The sequence below is a fragment of the Schistocerca serialis genome, chromosome 8 (genome assembly GCF_023864345.2).
Source record: "Schistocerca serialis cubense isolate TAMUIC-IGC-003099 chromosome 8, iqSchSeri2.2, whole genome shotgun sequence".
Taxonomy (NCBI): domain Eukaryota; kingdom Metazoa; phylum Arthropoda; class Insecta; order Orthoptera; family Acrididae; genus Schistocerca; species Schistocerca serialis.
In genome coordinates this window covers 519,314,879-519,335,319 of record NC_064645.1, presented here as the reverse complement: position 1 = coordinate 519,335,319, position 20,441 = coordinate 519,314,879, and the positions used below count along the sequence as shown (strand labels likewise).

Sequence of the window (20,441 nt, the reverse complement as noted above, 5' to 3'; positions counted from 1 at the left end):
CATACTCAACAAACTGCAATGAGAGACATTACAAGAACAGTTCTGGGCATCACACAGCAGATTATTATTAAAATTCTGAGAGTCCACATTAAAATATAAGTCAGACAACATAGGCCTTCTTCCAACTTCTTTTGTCACATAATGAACAATGGGTTTATGTAGATCACTAGCATTATTCTTGCTTTCTGGCCACAATTTGCAAATGAAATACAGTGAGGAAATAACCATTCGAGTACACTGTATACCCCCCCACCAAAATGGTATGGTTTGAAGTACTTATAAATGTAGATGTATTGTTATGAGAAATTTATAGCTGTGGTATCATAAATCTGCAGTGCTAATAACCAGAGATTTAGATAATTTCTGAAGAACTGGATAATAAAAAAATAATACATATTACAAGTGTCTACAGATTCACAGCTTCCATTCATATGAAACTGGAAAATAATGACAAAATCACAAATGGAATTAAAAACTGCATATAATACCATGTGAGTTTGAAAAGGGTTCTGATATGATATTCTGTTTCTATCTTGTAATAAATAAACAGCTCAAAGACATTCTACAACTGGGGAGCCAGAATCTATTTTTTCATTTATGCATTTTTCAGTACTTTGTTTGGGGTTCATGTTTCAGAGTTTGTCTTCTGTTAGTCAATTTGTAAATTTATTAAATGATATATATTCACCATTCAGGAAAGCAATTAGAAATAGCCAGCTACTAAAACACCTAAAATAGATGTATCTTTTCAACATAATGTTCTGTGAAATAAGCTGTTTGCAGTAAAAATTATATAAAATAGATAATTATGCAAACCAGTAACATATTTCTAGTATTTTTGCTATGCAAAATTCATCTCTATACAGTTTCTCTATACAGACCTTCGTTGCTTCCATAAGCTGCTTCCAATGACGTTCCCTAATTGCTGGATTTTGTAGTTCTGTCACAGCTCTCAAGGATGTTAATAAATTCTTCAACGTACCTTCCAGGCTAATGTAGGCATCCCACACTCGCATCTCTTTGTCTAGTCCTGTAAAATGGATATTTCAATAAATTAAAGTCACTGCCATATCAAGAAATTTATTGTATCTACTTTGTTTTGAAGTCAATATAATAGAGGGAAACATTCCACGTGGGAAAAATATATCTAAAAACAAAGATGATGTGACTTACCAAACGAAAGTGCTGGCAGGTAGGTAGACACACAAACAAACACAAACATACACACAAAATTCTAGCTTTCGCAACCAACGGTTGCTTCGTCAGGAAAGAGGGATGTCTGCCTGTGTCTGTATATGTGTGGATGGATATGTGTGTGTGTGCGAGTGTATACCCGTCCTTTTTCCCCCCTAAGGTAAGTCTTTCCACTCCCGGGATTGGAATTATTCCTTACCCTCTCCCTTAAAACCCACATCCTTTCGTCTTTCCCTCTCCTTCCCTCTTTCCTGACGAAGCAACCATTGGTTGCGAAAGCTAGAATTTTGTGTCTATGTTTGTGTTTGTTTGTGTGTCTATTGACCTGCCAGCGCTTTTGTTTGGTAAGTCACATCATATTTGTTTTGAAGTCATTTACATAAATATTGGATTTTATGATCCATCACTGAAATACACAAGCTCAAGACACAGTCGATGAAAAAGATGTGCAGAGGGCCCAGATAAAGCTGCTGACAATATAATGATTGTAGCCACAAATGTACATTTTATTGCTTGGTGATGATCCATAAGAACTTGTGTGAATACAATCGAAGCTCAGCACAAACTGAATGCAAAGACAGTCCTGCAGCAGAGAGCTGCACTGATGACAAGAGAGGTTCCTTATGTTAGCTAATGCACTATCTGCTGTTTCACTACAAAGACAAACTATGGTTTTTTGGTCGGACTTCAATTCAGCTACCATTGTGCACAGGATATCTACATTTTCAATGATACTTGCATGATGTGTAAGTGGAGAATCCCTATGGCACTCCCACTCCCAAGCCCTTGCCTAAGGTACCATATCCCTATGGCACACCAAGGTGGAAGACATGCCCAATCCACCTAACCAGCACCTGTTACTCCAATCCTATCCTACCAGATGTCAAGCCACCTTTGAAAGCAACCATGACATATACCAACTCTGTCACAAATACTGAAGAACCTTTTATGTTGGTATGTCTACCAAACAGCTCTCCATCAGCATGAACGGACACCACCAAACTACAGTCAAGAACAAAATTGACCACTCAGTGACACAACATGCTCAATTTCAATAGTTGCTTCAGAATCTGAGCCACCTGGATCTTTCCCATCATAACCAGCTTCTCTGAACTACACAGATGGGAGTTATACTTACAACATATTCTCCATTCCAGTAATCATCCTGGCCTAAGTCTCAGGTAGCCAACAGTTTCCTCTTCCTCCATTCTGTCACCACCTCCCAAATTCATACTCCCCCCCCCCCCCCCCAATTGCCTTCAGCATGTGCCACATCCCACTGACAGCTACAACTATACCTGCCACGCACCCTCCTCACTCTCACATTCCTAGCCAGCAAACTGGGCTCCCTCTGAGCTGCTAGACACCCACCCGCAGTTTTTTTTCCCTGTCTCCTACCCCTCCCCCCCCATGTCGTACACTTAGGCTCTGAATTATTTCTCTTCTCTTTCGAAGATTCTGAAGGGATGATTTTATTGATGTAAACTTGCAATTTGTAATTCTAGTGATTTACATTATCTCTGTATTTATTTCTATGGTTCAGTGTTGCAATGTTTTAGTTTAGTCTTTGAATCGATTGTCTTGTGACAGAATGTTCCACAGATCTGAAAATATGAATGCCATGTCCTGATATATGTACAAATTATGATTTGTGTAGTAGATATTTTTCTTATGTTTTCTGTAAAATGTCATGTATAAAATACTTCTATACTTCAAATTAATGATATGAATATAATAGAAGGAAACATTCCACGTGGGAAAAATATATCTAAAAACACAGATGATGTGACTTACCGAACGAAAGTGCTGGCAGGTCGATAGACACACAAACAAACACAAACATACACATGAAATTCAAGCTTTCGCAACAAACTGTTGCCTCATCAGGAAAGAGGGAAGGAGAGGGAAAGACGAAAGGATGTGGGTTTTAAGGGAGAGGGTAAGGAGTCATTCCAATCCTGGAAGCGGAAAGACTTACCTTAGGGGGAAAAAAGGACAGGTATACACTCGCACACACACACATATCCATCCGCACATACACAGACACAAGCAGACATTTGTAAAGGCAAAGAGTTTGGGCAGAGATGTCAGTCGAGGCGGAAGTACAGAGGCAAAGATGTTGTTGAAAGACAGGTGAGGTATGAGAGGTGGCAAATTGAAATTAGCTGAGATTGAGGCCTGGCAGATAACGAGAAGAGAGGATATACTGAAGGGCAAGTTCCCATCTCCGGAGTTCTGACAGGTTGGTGTTAGTGGGATGTATCAAGATAACCCAGACGGTGTAACACTGTGCCAAGATGTGCTGGCCGTGTACCAAGGTATGTTTAGCCACAGGGTGATCCTCATTACCAACAAACACTGTCTGCCTGTGTCCATTCATGCGAATGGACAGTTTGTTGCTGGTCATGCCCACATAGAAAGCTTCACAGTGTAGGCAGGTCAGTTGGTAAATCATGTGGGTGCTTTCACATGTGGCTCTGCCTTTGATCGTGTACACCTTCAGGGTTACAGGACTGGAGTAGGTGGTGGTGGGAGGGTGCATGGGACTGGTTTTACACCGGGGGCGGTTACAGGGGTAGGAGCCAGAGGGTAGGGAAGGTGGTTTGGGGATTTCATAGGGATAAACTAAGAGGTTACGTAGGTTAGGTGGACGGCAGAAAGACACTCATGGGGGAGTGGGGAGGATTTCATGAAGGATGGATTTCATTTCAGGGCAGGATTTGAGGAAGTTGTATCCCTGCTGGAGAGCCACATTCAGAGTCTGATCCAGTCCCGGAAAGTATCCTGTCACAAGTGGGGCACTTTTGGAGTTCTTCTGTGGAAGGTTCTGGGTTTGATGAGATGAGGAAGTGGCTCTGGTTATTTGCTTCTGTACCAGGTCGGGAGGGTAGTTGCGGGATGCAAAAGCAGTTTTTAGGTTGTTGGTGTAATGGTTCAGGGATTCCGGACTGGAGCAGATTCGTTTGCCTCGAAGACCTAGGCTGTAGGGAAGGGACAGTTTGATGTGGAATGGGTGGCAGCTGTCATAATGGAGGTACTGTTGCTTGTTGGTGTGTTTGATGTGGACGGACGTGTGGAGCTGGCCATTGGACAGGTGAGATCAACGTCAAGGAAAGTGGCATGGGATTTGGAGTAGGACCAGGTGAATCTGATGGAACCAAAGAAGTTTTTTGGCGGCAACACAACCGCATAACTTTTGTCTGTGCACATCGTTGTCCACCAACCCAAGTTCACCACAGGATCAACATAGCCCAGCTATAACCAACACCTTTTAGCCTTTTTTCACACCAGTTCTCCAGTTGCTTTCTAGTTCACCTTATCTCTCGCCATATATTTTTATTTTCATTTTCATTTCAGCCTCATGTTACACTTTCCACCTTCTAATATCATGTCACCCTCACAACATCCCCACAACGACCCCATTAAGTTTTATTTACTTTCCCTCCCCAAACATGCCTTCGCCCTAGCCAGATTACACTCCCATATTTTATTTTCTCAGGCTTGTCTGACATTTGGCATTGCCCCGAAAGGCCTCACACTTAAAGTTCCCATCTCTGGCTGTAATCCTTCTTTCCATCAGTCCCTATACCAGTTCCAAACTGAACGATCCATTGCCCTCACCCACCTAATCCTTCACCTACACATCAACTCAGCCAATGAACACACCCGTCAACTCCTATCCTTAATAAAAGTTCTCAATCTTTCCTCTCCCACACCCACACTGGCTGTTCAGAGCATCCTCCTACAGGCCAATCGCAAATTAGAACAGCATGACACCCTCCACCTCAAAAAACTATCCAATCTCCTGGTTTCCCACCTCTGGAAAGGCAACTCCCTCACCCTTCACAACCTTTCCAGCAAACCTCAACCTCCTCTCTTTGCACACAGACCAAGTCTCTCCCATCTACTCAATCTCCCACTTCCAACTCCACTCCCCCCCAAAACCTCAAAATTCCAATCAACACAATCTGGAACCAAAACAGCCTAATTCAGTAATTAACCTTCCCTCAAAACCCCTCTCCCAATCCGAAACATCTGTCCTATCCAAAGGCCTCACCTTCAGCCCCACTCCCAGATTCAACAAAACAGCCCTCGTCAAAGATTTACTGTCCTACACCTGTACTCTCTGCTGGAAATATCACTTTGCCACGAAGAAAAATGATCCTAATCAAACTCCTAATGGTCCAACTCCCCAAGACACTATCCAAATTGAACCCTGCCTGGAACAGTTCCATCCTCCGTCACAGCGGGACCCACCTCCTCTTCCTCAAAATCACCCTCTCCAAACTATCCAGGAATTTCTGACTTCCAGCCCTGCTTCTCAATCCTTCTTAAAAAACCTTAATCCTACTCCCAACATCACCACTGCTGAGGCCCAGGCTATCCGTGATCTGAAGGCTGACCAATCCATCGTCATTCTTCCGGCGGACAAGCGTTCCACAACCGTCGGGAGTATGTGGCTGAGGGACTGCGTCAGCTTTCAGACAACACTACATACAAAGTTTGCCAAGGTAATCCCATTCCTGATGTCCAGGCGGAGTTTGAAGGAATCCTCAGAATCTTAGGCCCCCTACAAAACCTTTCACCTGACTCCATCAACCTCCTGACCCCACCAACACCCCGCACCCCTACCTTCTATCTTCTTCCTAAAATTCACAAACCCAATCATCCCGGCCGTCCCATTGTAGCCGGCTACCAAGCCCTCGCAGAACGTATCTCTGCCTACGTAGATCAACACCTTCAACCCGTTACATGCAGTCTCCCATCCTTCATCAAAGACACCAACCACTTTCTCGAACGCCTGGAATCCCTACCCAGTCTGTTACCCCCGGAAACCATCCTTGTAACCATTGATGCCACTTCCTTATACACAAATATTCCGCACGTCCAGGGCCTCGCTGCAATGGAGCACTTCCTTTCACGCCGATCACCTGCCACCCTACCAAAAACCTCTTTCCTCATCACCTTAGCCAGCTTCATCCTGACCCATAACTTCTTCACTTTCGATCAGACTCTGAATGTGGCTCTCCAGCAGGGATACAACTTCCACAAATCCTGCCCTGAAATGAGATCCATTCTTCATGAAATCCTCCCCACTCCACCAAGAGTGTCTTTCCGCCGTCCACCTAACCTACGTAACCTCTTAGTTCATCCCTGTGAATTCCCCAAACCACCTTCCCTACCCTCTGGCTCCTACCCTTGTAACTGCCCCCGGTGTAAAACCTGTCCCATGCACCCTCCCACCACCACCTACTCCAGCCAGTCCTGTAACCCGGAAGGTGTACACGATCAAAGGCAGAGCCACGTGTGAAAGCACCCACATGATTTACCAACTGACCTGCCTACACTGTGAAGCTTTCTATGTGGGAATGACCAGCAACAAACTGTCCATTCGCATGAATGGACACAGGCAGACAGTGTTTGTTGGTAATGAGGATCACCCTGTGGCTAAACATGCCTTGGTACATGGCCAGCACATCTTGGCACAGTGTTACACCGTCTGGGTTATCTTGATACTTCCCACTAACACCAACCTGTCAGAACTCCGGAGATGGGAACTTGCCCTTCAGTATATCCTCTCTTCTCGTTATCCGCTAGGCCTCAATCTCAGCTAATTTCAATTTGCCGCCGCTCATACCTCACCTCTCTTTCAACAACATCTTTGCCTCTGTACTTCCGCCTCGACTGACATCTCTGCCCAAACTCTTTGCCTTTACAAATGTCTGCTTGTGTCTGTGTATGTGCGGATGGATATGTGTGTGTGTGGGAGTGTATACCTGTCCTTTTTTCCCCCTAAGGTCAGTCTCTCCGCTCTCGGGATTGGAATGACTCCTTACCCTCTCCCTTAAAGCCCACATCCTTTCGTCTTTCCCTCTCCTTCCCTCTTTCTTGATGAGGCAAAGTTTGTTGTGAAAGCTTGAATTTCATGTGTATGTTTGTGTTTGTTTGTGTGTCTATCGACCTGCCAGCACTTTTGTTCAGTAAGTCACATCATCTGTGTTTTTAGATATACTTCTATACTTCTGTATTCTATCTTTTAGTATCATTTTGTACACTCTTTGGCAAAACCTTATAGTCTGTCACATAATACTGTAAAGACATTGTTTCCAAATTTTGTGAGGGGTATATTGTAAAGGGACACCCTCTTCTAGTGTTACCTTTCCTCAGCAGTAGACAATACCATAAATAGTTAAAAAATTTTATACCGGTTAATATCTCAACTGTTTTATCTAAAAGAATTATATATGATTTTGTGCAGGATATATTATATTTTGGGCTAAAATGTATAAAAAGAAATTACTTTATTTTTGTTGTTTGAATCGATATACGCTAGCTCTTTATGTACTGTTAAAAATAACTTTTTTTTGAAACATTTGAAATTACGAAATATCTGGCACACTTAAAATTCCTATTATATGATGTTTACTTCTGGATTAATTTGTAAAATGATGATATAAATTGGTGGAGATTCATTTGTCAAGAAAATTTTTGAACACTCTGGAATATTGTTACTACCCCAGAGTGGATTAGGGGTAGTGGGCATGCTTCTGATGTGATCAGACGTGTTTTTAATTTTGGCAATAACAATGTAATTTTCAGTTTTGCTGAAGTGTAAATTGTGAAGACAGAGTGATATAGAAAAATGTGAGAGAATAAAATCAACATAAACGCAGAAGTTACTGCTCAGGCAATTCTTCAGAAGTTATTACATCAATTGGAACCATGAGAACCTATAATGTGAAAAATTTCAGCTTCAAGAATCAGTCCCTAGACATGAAGTACTGGAGCCAAGTACAAGAAAAGAAGATAAGTAAAATGATTATTGTAAATCTTATTCCTCCTGAAGCTTATTAAAAGAGTTAATTATGAAGTCAGTGACAACCAACAAATGACATGAGGGAGGGCAGATTACGTGGTCATAATTTATCCCTACGTAGATCGGCATTCAAAAAATATTTTCACATTCAGAGGAGAAGGGTAGTGAATGAAACCTCATGAAAAGATCTTGTGCAATGAAAAATGCCTTTTTGTTTCAATGATTGTGGCCCCAGTTTGTGTATCATATTGTGACAATCTCTCCCCAATTTCATGATAGTACAATACAAGCTGCCCTTGTTTGAACATTGTTAATGTCCGTTGCCAATCCCATCCTCTATGGATCCCATACTTTGAAGCATTATTCCAGTAGAGGATGGACAAGCATATTATATGCTGCCCCTTTAGCAGACCTGTTGCATCTTCTGCCAATGAAATGCAGTCTTTGGTTCACCATCTCCACAACATTTTCTATGTGGTCATTCCAATTGCTATTTGTAATTATAATACCTAGATATTTAGTTGAATTGACAGCCTTTAAATTCGTATGATTAATCCAAATTCTTATGATTAATCCTGTAACCAAAATTTAATGGTTTCCTTTTAGTAGTCATGTGAAAGACTTCACATTTTTCATTATTTTAGGGTCAACAGCAACATTTCACACCATACTGGTATCGTATTTTAATCATTTTATAATTGGTTTTGAAATGATGAGGACTGTACTAGCCAGTGTCTGCAAACAATTTAAGATTGACTCTTAAATCATTTATATATATTAGGAACAGGAGAGGGCCTGTAAGTTCTTCCTTGGGGAACATCAGAAGGAGTTTATGTTTTAATCAATGACTTTTCATCAATTACTAGTAACAGTGACTTATCTAACAGGAAATCTTGAATCCAGTTGCACAGCTGAGACAGTACTCACTTGTGAGAAACAGTGTCATAAACTTTCTGGAAATCTAGAAATATGGAATCAATTTGAGATTACCCAGCAAAAGCACTCATTACTTTGTGTGAATAAAGAGCTAGCTTTGTTTTACAAGAATAGCAGCAGGCAACAAATGCTACTTTGCCACACTACCCATGCTTAGCAGGTCACCTCTATCACGAAAACTGTTGTGACTTGCCGATCTTTCAAAGTGCCACCGCGCAGTTACGCACGTCCTCTACATGCGGCACTGTCTGCCAGCCATTCAGTAGCAGCACCACCTAAGCCGCTAGACTCGGACTCAGTTATGTTTTGACTGTTAAAGTTTACGCACATCTTACTTTGTTTACTTGATGTGTGACTTTCATGTATTGCGTCGTCCTTGAAATATATTTGTTCAACTTGAAATTATAACAATTGGCAAGGAGGCAGTGAATTTTTCCTTTTCATCATTGACCCACAGGTTCCCATGGCTACTTTAGAGTAACTATTGCAAGGTCTCATAGAACAGCAAATGCTTCTCAACAATGCAATTCGTGATTTCGTCGTGGCATCCAATGCGAGGCGTCTCTCGTCGTTGTCTCTGCCTCCTTACGATGAGACGCCGGAAGACTGGCCTGATTACGAAAAACATCTTCGACAGCACTTCTTGGCATTTCATGTGGCGGATGACGAAACATGTAAGTCTCTGTTCCTTTCATGGATTTCACCTCAAATGTAATCGTTGTTTTCACAATTGGCTCCTTTGAAAGATCCTGCGTCTTTGTCCTTTGCTGAAATGTGCTCACTTCTGTCCGTCTATTTTCAAAAGCATATGCATGTGGTAGCCTCTCGTGTTGGCTTTTATCGTTGTCAAAAACAACCAAATCAATCCTATCGCGCTTGGGCTGCTGAACTTCACGGCCTCAGTCGAAAGTGTCAATTTGTTACTGAAGTTCACAAAGAATCCTACGCCGATTCCATGGTACGGGGTGCTATTATCTGGTCGGTGCCCAACAAAGATGTTAGGCAACGTGCCCTTCAGTTGGAAAATCCAACTGTCGATTAAGTCCTATCCATCGGTCAGTCTTTTGAAATTTCTCGCACCGCTGGAGCGCAAATAGAAGCATGGGGTGACGTCAGGGAAGTACAACCTCTGTGCGCTGTTGACGAAGCGTGTGGCATGTCCCTGCTGGCTGACGTGGCCGCAGTATGCTCCCAAGTGCAGCCTCAGCCTAACCGTAAACAAACCTCTAAGAAACTGCAGCAAACCCTGCGGCAACTTCCTTCATGTCTGCAGTGTTTTACAAAACATTCACGAGAGGATTGTCCACAACGTTGGGCCGTGTGTCACAAATGCAATAAAAAGGGTCATGTGTCATCCGGTTGCAAATCTGATCGCATACATGATGTTCATGAACATGACGCTGATTCTGTGTTGTCTGTCCATTGTACTTCTTCCCTTTCAGGGAAGTTATTCGTCACTGCCAAATGCTTGGTCGGGATGTTTGCATGCAGGTGGATACTGGTTCTGCTGCCACTATCATCAATTCTCAGACGTATCTTCAGTTGGGTTCTCCAAACCTGTCAACTGTCACTAGGCAATTACGGACTTACAATAAACAGAAGATTTCTCTCTTGGGACAATTTGATGCTGAGGTATTTTACAAATCTGTCATTCGCACTGTTCCCATATTTGTGGTCGACCACAGTAATGAGGAGAATCTTTTTGGTTTCGATGCCTTTCCCGTTTTTGGGTTCTCCATAGATGACTCTGTCAATATTGTCTCTGATGCTATTCCTTATGCTCAATTGGATTCCTTGTCGATGACATTTTCGTCCCTTTTTTCTCCTGGGTTAGGCCATGCAAACAACTTTGAAGCTCATATCATGCTCAAACCCAGTGCTCGGCCTAAGTTTCTCGGGCTCGCCCCATTCCTGTGGTCCTTCGTGATCGGGTCAAGTGGGAGCTGGATCATCTCACTGCTTCAGGGGTCTTGCTTCCTGTCACTTCCAGTGAGTGGTCCTCTCCTGTCGTTGTCACTGCTAAGCCAAATGGTGATATTCGTCTCTGTGGCGATTTCAAAGCCACTGTAAATGCTCAATGCATCATCGACACTTACCCTATGCCTTGACCTGAAGAATTGTTCCCTAAACTTGCTGGAGGCCAGTATTTTTTAAACCTGACCTGTCAGAAGCTTATCATTAACTTCCTCTCGACGCTGCTTCCAGGCAGTTCCTGGTCCTTAAGACGCCTTTCAGCCTCTGTCAATACCAATGGTTGCCATTTGGGGTTGCCAGCGCCCCTGCTCTCTTTCAGCGATTCCTGGAACAATTATTGCTCACTGTCCCTGGGTGTATAAATTACATGGACAACATTGTTGTCACTGGCTCCACCACTGAAGAAAATCTTTAGAATCTCCGCACACTTTTTCATGTCTTACAGACTGCCGGTCTTAAGTGTAATCTTCAGAAATCAAAATTTTTTCAAGCATCTATCACGTATTTGGGGTTTGAACTCTCTCAGGACGGTATTTGTCCGCTTCAGCAAACTGTCACTGCGATTGATGCCCTTCCTCGCCCTACATCTGTTAAGGAACTGCAGGCCTTCTTGGGGAAAATAGCATACTATCACAAGTTTTTACTGTCTGCTGCTTCAGTGGCTCAGCCATTGCATCGCCTATTGCATAAAAACGTGCCTTTTCACTGGTCTGTGTCATGCGATGCAGCTTTCCAGAAATTGAAGATTATGCAGTCCTTGCGCACCATTTTTCTGACGGTTCTGAACAACCCATTGCTTATGTCTCCAAAATGCTCATGGATGCCCAACAAAAGTATTCTCAAATTGAAAAAGAAGCTTTGGCTATTATTTATGCTTTCATAAGTTTGGTGTTTTTCTCTATGGTTCCAAATTTCATCTTGTTAAGGATCACAAACCACTTCTTTCCTTGTTTCATCCATCAACATCACTTACTGACAGGGCTGAATACCGCCTCCAGCGTTGGGCTCTTTACTTGTCTCATTTCAATTATGACATTAATATCTGGCCGACAGCTCAACATGCGAATGTTGATGCACTGTCTCATCTCCCCTAGGGTCATGATCTGGCATTCAATAGGGTCGAACTTTTGTGTTTCCTCCTGGATGTTGCCGAGGAGCGGGTTGTGGACGGGTTCCCCATCACCGGGGACCGGCTGGCGGCTGCTACGGATTCTGACCCTACCCTCTCCTGGGTTTTACGCTGTATTCAGAAGGGTTGGCCAGATCGTCCGTCCACTAAGACTCCGTTGCGGAACTACTACGCTTTGCGTTACCACCTCTCTGCTAGGGATGGTGTTATCCTCCTTTCAACTGAAAATGCTTCGCTGCGAGTTGTACCTGCGTCTTTGCATACTTCTGTCTTGTGCCTCCTTCACCAAGGGCAATGGGGTGTCTCTTGCACAAAATCTCTGGTGCGCCCTCACATGTAGTGGTCCAGCATCGACTCTGAAATCGCACACATGATCACTGCCTGCGGCCCATGTGCGTCACAAGGCCGCCGCCCCGAAGTCATCTTTGTCACCATGGCCTTCACCTGAGAAGCCCTGGGAGCGCATTCATGCTGACTCTGCGGGACCTTTTTTAGGTACTTATTGGCTTCTCGTTATTGACGCCTACTCTAACTTTCCTTTCATTGTACGTTGCACCTCGCCTACCGCTGTGGCAACCACCAATGCTCTAGCTCGCATTTTCTCTTTAGAAGGCCTTCCATCTACTCTTGTTACTGATAATGGTCTGCAATTTGCCTCTTCCGATTTTGCAGATTTTTGTGCCCGTCACGGCGTCATGCATATAACGGCCCCTCCGGGTCCATCCACAGTCAAACAGTGAGGCTGAACAACTGGTCCGCACATTTAAGGCTCAGATGAGGAAACTCCTGACTTCTTCTTCTGCTGATGATGTGCTTCTCCAATTTCTGGCTTCTTACCATTTCACTCCCATGGGCGACCACAGCCCGGCTAAGCTCTCACATGGCCGACAGCCCCACACGCTACTTCATCTTCTGTGGCATTCCACCTCACAGCCGCAGGTGCCTTCACTTGGCTGGTTCACCGCCGTCGACCTTGTATGGGTATGAGGATATGGCAGGTGGCCAAAATGGAGTCCTGGCCGCATCTTACGACACCGTGGCCAATACCTGTATGGAATCCAGATGGACACGGGCTGACTTCTTCTTCTGCTGATGATGTGCTTCTCCAATTTCTGGCTTCTTACCATTTCACTCCCATGGGTGACCACAGCCCGGCTAAGCTCTTACATGGCTGACAGCCCCACACGCTACTTCATCTTCTGTGGCATTCCACCTCACAGCCGCAGGTGCCTTCACTTGGCTGGTTCACCGCCGTCGACCTTGTATGGGTATGAGGATATGGCAGGTGGCCAAAATGGAGTCCTGGCCGCATCTTACGACACTGTGGCCAATACCTGTATGGAATCCAGATGGACACGGGTGTTGCAGTGTGTCATTCGTACCAGCTTCGGCCTCGGGTGCCGGCAATGCCTGTTCCGGATGCCGCTACACCGCCTTCAGCTCTACCTGATGCTCGGGATCCTGGAATCTCTCATTACCCACCACGCAGTCCTCTCACCATCATATCGGTGTCAGCACAAGAACTGACGTCACCAGGAGACGTGCCCATGCAGGAACCAGATGACCATCATCTGTCAGAGCAACTCTACTCGCCTCCTTCTCCTACGGACGTGGACACATTGCCCACGTCTCCTGTTATAACAACCGGACTTGCTGCAATGGGCAGATTGGTGACCGGGGCCCCAGCAGATTCGACCCCCACGTCTCCTGTCGTCTCGACCCGTTATCATTGGGGACACTTCCGTCCATATGGGAAGTCTCCTCCTCGAGACTTTACGGCCAGTCAAACAACACCTATGGATGTTAGCATTCTACAGGCCACCTCCATCAAGACCTGTGCAAAAACTTCAAAGGGGGGAAAAGTGTTGTGACTTGCCGATCTTTCAAAGTGCCGCCGCGCAGTTATGCACGTCCTCTACATGCGGCACTGTCTGTCAGCCATGCAGCAGTAGCACCACCTAAGCAGCCAGCCAGCCAGCGGCCACTAGATTCGGACTCAGTTATGACTTGACTGATAAAGTGTACACATCTTACTTTGTTTACTTGATCTGTAACTTTCATGTATTGCATCGTCCTTGAAATATATTTGTTCAACTTGAAGTTATAACAAAAACCTGAAATCCTCATTTACAAAACAATTATATGACCAGTTGTTTTGTATGGTGCCGAGACATGGACCATGACTGTAAATGAGGAAAGGATCTTTAGCATTTAGGAGAGAAAGGTTCTGCGTAAAATATATGGCCCAATATACGATCAAGAAGGCTGGCGCATCCATACAAATGCAGAATTAGAACAACTTTTTGAAGAACCAGACATTGCCACTACTATTAAAATAAGAAGACTGCGATGGGCAGGACACATGGTCAGAATGAAGGAAGACAGAATGTGTAAGAAGATTTTTGATGACAAGGCTGGAGGCAGATGATGGAAGGGATGTCCCAAAAACAGATGGATGGACGTAATTGAAGAAGACATGAAAAGCTGGGTGTCAGAGGATGGAGATGGAAAGCCATGGACTGGATAGAATGGCGGGATATTGCAATGCAGGCCAAGGCCCTCCAAGGGCTGTAGAGCCAAGTAGTAGTAGTAGTAGTAGTAGTAGTAGTAGTTTGTTTTATGAGAATGATATTTACTGAATCTGTGCCCACTATGTGTCAATAAATCATTTTATTCCAGGTAATTACTAATGTTTGAAAACACTTATATGTTTCAAAACTCTTCTGCAAACTGATGTTGGTGCTATGGGCCTTTAATTTAGCGGATTACTCCTATTTCCTTCCTTAAGTGTTGGTGTGGCTTGTGCGACTTTCCGCCTTTAGGTACAGACCAGACTTTTTGTTGAGCGAGAAGTTGTATGTGGTTGCTAAATATGGGGCTATTATACCAGCATACTCTAGGCGGAACCTAAATGGTATACAATTTGGAGCTGAACACTTTGCTACACTTAGACTATCTACTTCTAAGTAACTAATGTTGGTGGCTGTTCTTGATTTAAATTCTGGGATATTTACTGCATCTTCTTTGGTGAAGGGATTTTGGAAAACCAAATTTAGAAACTCTGCTTTAGTGTCACTATCATCGGTAACATTATAATTGCAATTGCACAGTGAAGGTATTGATTGTGTCTTGCCACTGGTGTACTTTACATATGGCCAGAATCTCTGTGGATTTTTTTGTCACATTTTGAGACAGTCATTATGGAAACAATTAAAAGCATTTTGCATTGAAGCCTCCACTAAGTGTCAAGCTTCACTAAAACATCCCACATTGATACTCTTTTTTTATTTTTATTTATTTTCTTTCAAAAAGATTCATGTGGAGATCTAGGGGTAAGAGAATGCAGAACAGGGGATCACTGCCAATGTACAGCATCAAAATGTGTGCACATGGTATGAAAAGCACACTGAAAGACACTTGAGTGATTAGATAAGATTAAATTAAATTAGCTCCAGTTTTTGTTCTACAGACCCATATAAATCATGGGTGTGGAACAAGTCAGCAAGCGTAGCATAAAAAATTGGAATATAATACTCAATGCCCTGAACGTTTGTCAAGAAATTATCAGAATAGGTGAATAAATCACAGTAAATATTTACAGAATTCATACCTTGTCAGAATGAAACATTGCATGCACTTTTACAAATTTATCACACACAAAATACATGATCTTGACTCTTGTAACCAAGTGCTGTCAAAACTGAAATCCAACAGAAGTTTTTACTTAAGCTGGTCTAATAGTCCCTGTTAAGATATTCATCTAAAGAGTAGAAGGAGTTGCCTATCAACAAGTCTTTCAGACTCCGTTTAAATTGTGCTTTATCTGAAACAAAGTTTTTAATAGTTGCTAGCAATTTATTGAAAATGCATTTTCTTGAATATTGAACCCCTTTTTGGAGCTCGGTAAGTGATTTTACGTCTTTATGTACATTGTTCTAATTTCTATATTGTTCTAACATTAAGAAATATTTTAAAAAAAACAAAAAAAAAAAAAAAAAAACTGCTGATCGGGAGGGAATACCCACCAAAGTTATTGAAGCAGTACACAATAAAATTGCAAACCCACTAACTCAAATAATTAATCAATGCTTTGAAGAGGGCTGTTTCCCTGAGATACTAAAATATGCTGAAGTCAAACCACTCTTCAAGAAGGGATCACGACAGATCATGTGAAATTATCATCCGATCTCAATTCTCCCTGTCATACCTAAAGTATTTGTAAGACTTGCTGTTGCCCAAATCCAAAACTTCATAGCAAAATATTCTGTTATTCTAAACAATCAATTTGGTTTTCAGCAGGGAAAAAGCAACATAGATGCAGTGAACAGTTTCACTGAGAAAATAAGTACATTGTTACACAAGAGAAATAAGATGAGAGGAATTTTCTGTGACCTCAAATGGCATTTGATTCTGTAAAGCATGAACTGCTCATTTACAAACTATGAATTGCTTATTTACTAACTTGAAAAGTATGGCATTAGGGCAGTGCCCTACAATGGCTTAAAACTCGAGCAGGTGCACTGTTGTAAGAAGTACAACAGCAGCAGTTTTTATGCTTAATTGATGCCTTAACCTTGAGCTATTGCACCATTGCTGCGATGTAATTCGTTGTTGATGTTTTCTCGCCATTGTTAAAGTGGCTTCAGTTCAATTTGTTGGTTGCACATTAAATGTTACTTTGTTTACACTGACATCTGAATGTATTTATTGATTTCATTTCTTTGCTGTTTTGTTCCTATTCAAAGGGTGTGTCAGATGAAGAAATACACAAGCTACTCAAAGAAGGTGATGATAAAGTCCATCCAGACTTTTCAGACACAGAGGAAAGTAAAATAGATTTGACTGATGAAAACACTGAATAGGACCATGGTGGCGAATCTCAACTTGAAGATGAGGATGGTGATGATCCCGAAGAGACAGCAGATATACAAGGGTTCTTTATTGAAAAGACAGTTTCACATAGGTGTAAAAGCAAGTGTGCTAAAACATAAAAAACCAACAGAAAAAAAATTTGCACATTCCACCAGATCCGAAGAGAAAGGTGATGGGTATAGCTGATGAAGTTAGCACTTTTTTTGAAAGTAATTGACCTTGACTTTATTGAAGAAATCATAAACTACACAAATACCTATATAAATAAACAGCAAGACACACAGCAATTCTCATACAAAAGAAGTAATAAAGTGATGAAATACTGGCTGTGTTTGGGATTTTTTTCTATGAACAGGAAGAAGAAAATGCCATCATGGTGACATATTGGAACTCTGTGCACGTTACTGCTTAGGATTGCAATGAGTTACAATAGGTTTCTATTTTTCCTATGCTGTATTCGGTTTGTTGATATAGAAATGAGGAATGACAGGAGAAAAACTGATAAGTTGGTTGCAATTCGTACAGTATTGGATCCTTTTGCTGCTAACTGTCAATGTTCTTACCACCAGGTGAATTCATCAAGATAGATGAAATGCTTCACCCCTATGGAGACCACTGTAGATTGATTCTGTACACACCTAGCAAACCAGTTAAATATGGGACAAAAATGTTTTCTCTGTGTGATGGGAAAACATTTTATTGCAGTAATCTGGAGGTTTATTGCGGCATGCAACCAAAGGACAATCTCAGGTATCTAATGCTGCTGAGGACATAGTGAAAAAATATATGGTGCCTATAGAAAATTCTGACAGGAACCTTACGACTGACAATTGATACACAACCTACCTAATTTCTGAATATTTGCCGAAGAAGACTATCACTTGCATTGGTACAATGATGAAGAACAGACGTGAAATTCTTCCAGAATTTCTCCCAAACAAAAGAAAAGAAATTGGAAGTGCAGTGTTTGGGTTTCAGTAGGATAAGATCTTAGTTTCATAAGTTCCTTGCCAAAAAAAGGGGTATCATACTTTTGTTTGCTGTGCATGACATGGTGACAGTGGATGAAGAAACCTGAAATCATAGTCGAGTATAACATGACAAAAGGTGGAGCTGATGTTGGAGCTAAAATGTGTGCTGATACACCATTTCAAGAATTACAAGGAGGTGGCCAGTGGCTACTTTTTCATTTTTCTGAACAATGCGAGAATTAATTTGCAAACAAATTGTCTGTGAAAGGTTTTATGAAAGTGAACGTAAGTCAGAAAAACTGACTAAATTGTTATTTAAACAACTAAAAGAGCAAAACCTTTTCTTATAAATGTTGAACATGGTGAATATGAACTGCTTTCTTCAATAAATATAATAATTTGTTCAAGACAATTTTATTTTTCCTGACAAATGACCATGTTGTAAATTTCACAATGTGCACCAGTTCATGTGACAACATTATTTTTCAGACTGGAAAAAAATATCTCAGGGTGCTTCACAAGGCTCCATATTAGGCCCAGTCCTATTTCTCTTCTATGTTAATGACTTACTACTAAATATCAGCTCCCCATCACTTCTGTTCACAGATGGTACTTCTTAGTTGAAAATCAGGATTTGGAAAAAATTTCCAAAAACTGTGATCAGTATCCTCAGTACCCTAGAAACTTGGTTTCAGGTAAATGAGCTGAATATAAACATATATAAGACACACATGACGCAATTCAAAACCAAACAGTCAAAATGTGAGCAGATTAAGATTGTTCACAACATCCACAATATAGAAGAAGTTGACTCAGTCAGATTCTTAGGTTTAATTGTAGATAAAAGTTTGAGCTGGCAGGCACTTAGCAAACAAACTGAGCAGCTTTGCATTTGCAGTGCAAATATTATCAACTGCAACTGACACGGGCATACAAAGAGTAGCATGTGCAAGCTACTTTGAATGTATTATTAGGTATGGTATTGTTTTTTGGGTAACTCGACAATCATATGTGGATACTAAAAATACAGGAAAAAATCATTCAAAATTTGTGCACTACAAATCACAGAGAACCATGTCGTCCATCATTTATTAAACTTAAAACATTAACTCTGCCACCCCTATACATATATGAGATTATTATATTTTTGTACACCAGACATGAATTAACTGACGGAAACCATTTTGTCCATTCACTTAATACTATAAACAAGCAAAAGTTTATGCTCTCCACTCATCACCTCAGACTGTATGTCCAGGGACCTCAATACATGGGAATGAAAATTTGTAATAAATTAAAAGGGATCAAGTTGATGCAGATGAATTTAGGTCCACTTAAAAGAAAACTACATGAGGTACTGGCACCAAAATGTTATTACTCAAAGGATGAATTCATGCAGGACAAATATCCTTGAAGTGTTATTATTTATTGTATATACTGAATCTTTTTGACTATGGTATATTTTATAAATATGTATGAATATTAGTATGGAATTGTGGAAATTTATGCTTCGGCCAGTGTAAATTATGATGGGTATAACCTAAGCTTATAGTATATTCATATATTGACAGTAGTTCAGTAATTGAATAACAGTTAAGAAAAATTTCTTCAATCTTAATGTATCCCAATTAAATTTTCTGTTCTACTATTATTTAAATATATGCATGAGACTAGTAACCTTTAATACTTAAATATTCACACACAACTATTAGTACATGGAATAATTAGAAGTGTCATGTCTTATCCTTAATTAAAAGTAAATCAATTAGATATTTCACAGACATGCCACATTTTTTGACTTTATAATAAAAAATATTTTTATCAGAAAATGCACACAATACTATTGAACACACAATATTGTCACTTCACTTCTTAATTTATTTTACTCTTTTTACGTTTTTTGCTTGAACTGAAGATCAGTAGGCAAGCAGAGTGCTGAAAAATGGTTAATTTGAGTTTTTTGTAATCTCAGGGAAATTTCTAACTGTCTTCTCACCTCACGAGAAATTCAGAATAATTTGATTTAATCTCATGAGTATCGCGTTGGAACTGTATGAAAAAATGTAGTAAAGAAATATCTATAAATTTTTAAATTGGACTGCTGTTACAAAATGACAGCAGAAATGTTAAGTTAAACAATTATTATTTAATGTAGTAAATAATTTGTACAGAAATCTAACATTTTGTGAATAGTTCTCACAGTTTTGAACACAATGAAGAATTGTGCCACATTTCGGTGCAATACTTGGAAATTACAATAATCTTAGCTCAACTCTGGAGCAAAAGAATAAAGTATTCATTGTTGTTGTTGTGGTCTTCAGTCCAAAGACTGGTTTAATGCAACTCTCGATGCTACTCTATCCTGTGAAAGCTTCATCATCTCCCAGTACCTGCTTCAACCTATAACCTTCTGAATGTGTTTAGTGTATTCATCTCTTGTTCTCCCTTTACAATTTTTACCCTCCACGGTGCCCTCCAATGCTAAATTGGTGATCCCTTGATGCCTCAGAATATGCCCTACCAACTGATCCCTTCTTCTGTCAAGCTG

General features: G+C 41.3%; 1 protein-coding gene across 1 annotated transcript in view; it reads right to left on the bottom strand.

Moving 5' to 3' along the window:
• LOC126417102 (dynein beta chain, ciliary-like) overlaps positions 1 to 20,441 on the bottom strand; it is a 739,775-nt gene that overhangs the window by 428,863 nt on the left and 290,471 nt on the right. The window contains exon 19 of the mRNA XM_050084997.1: positions 882 to 1,030. Within this exon, the coding sequence (XP_049940954.1) occupies positions 882 to 1,030 (149 nt within the window). The remainder of the gene's footprint in view (positions 1 to 881; positions 1,031 to 20,441) is intronic.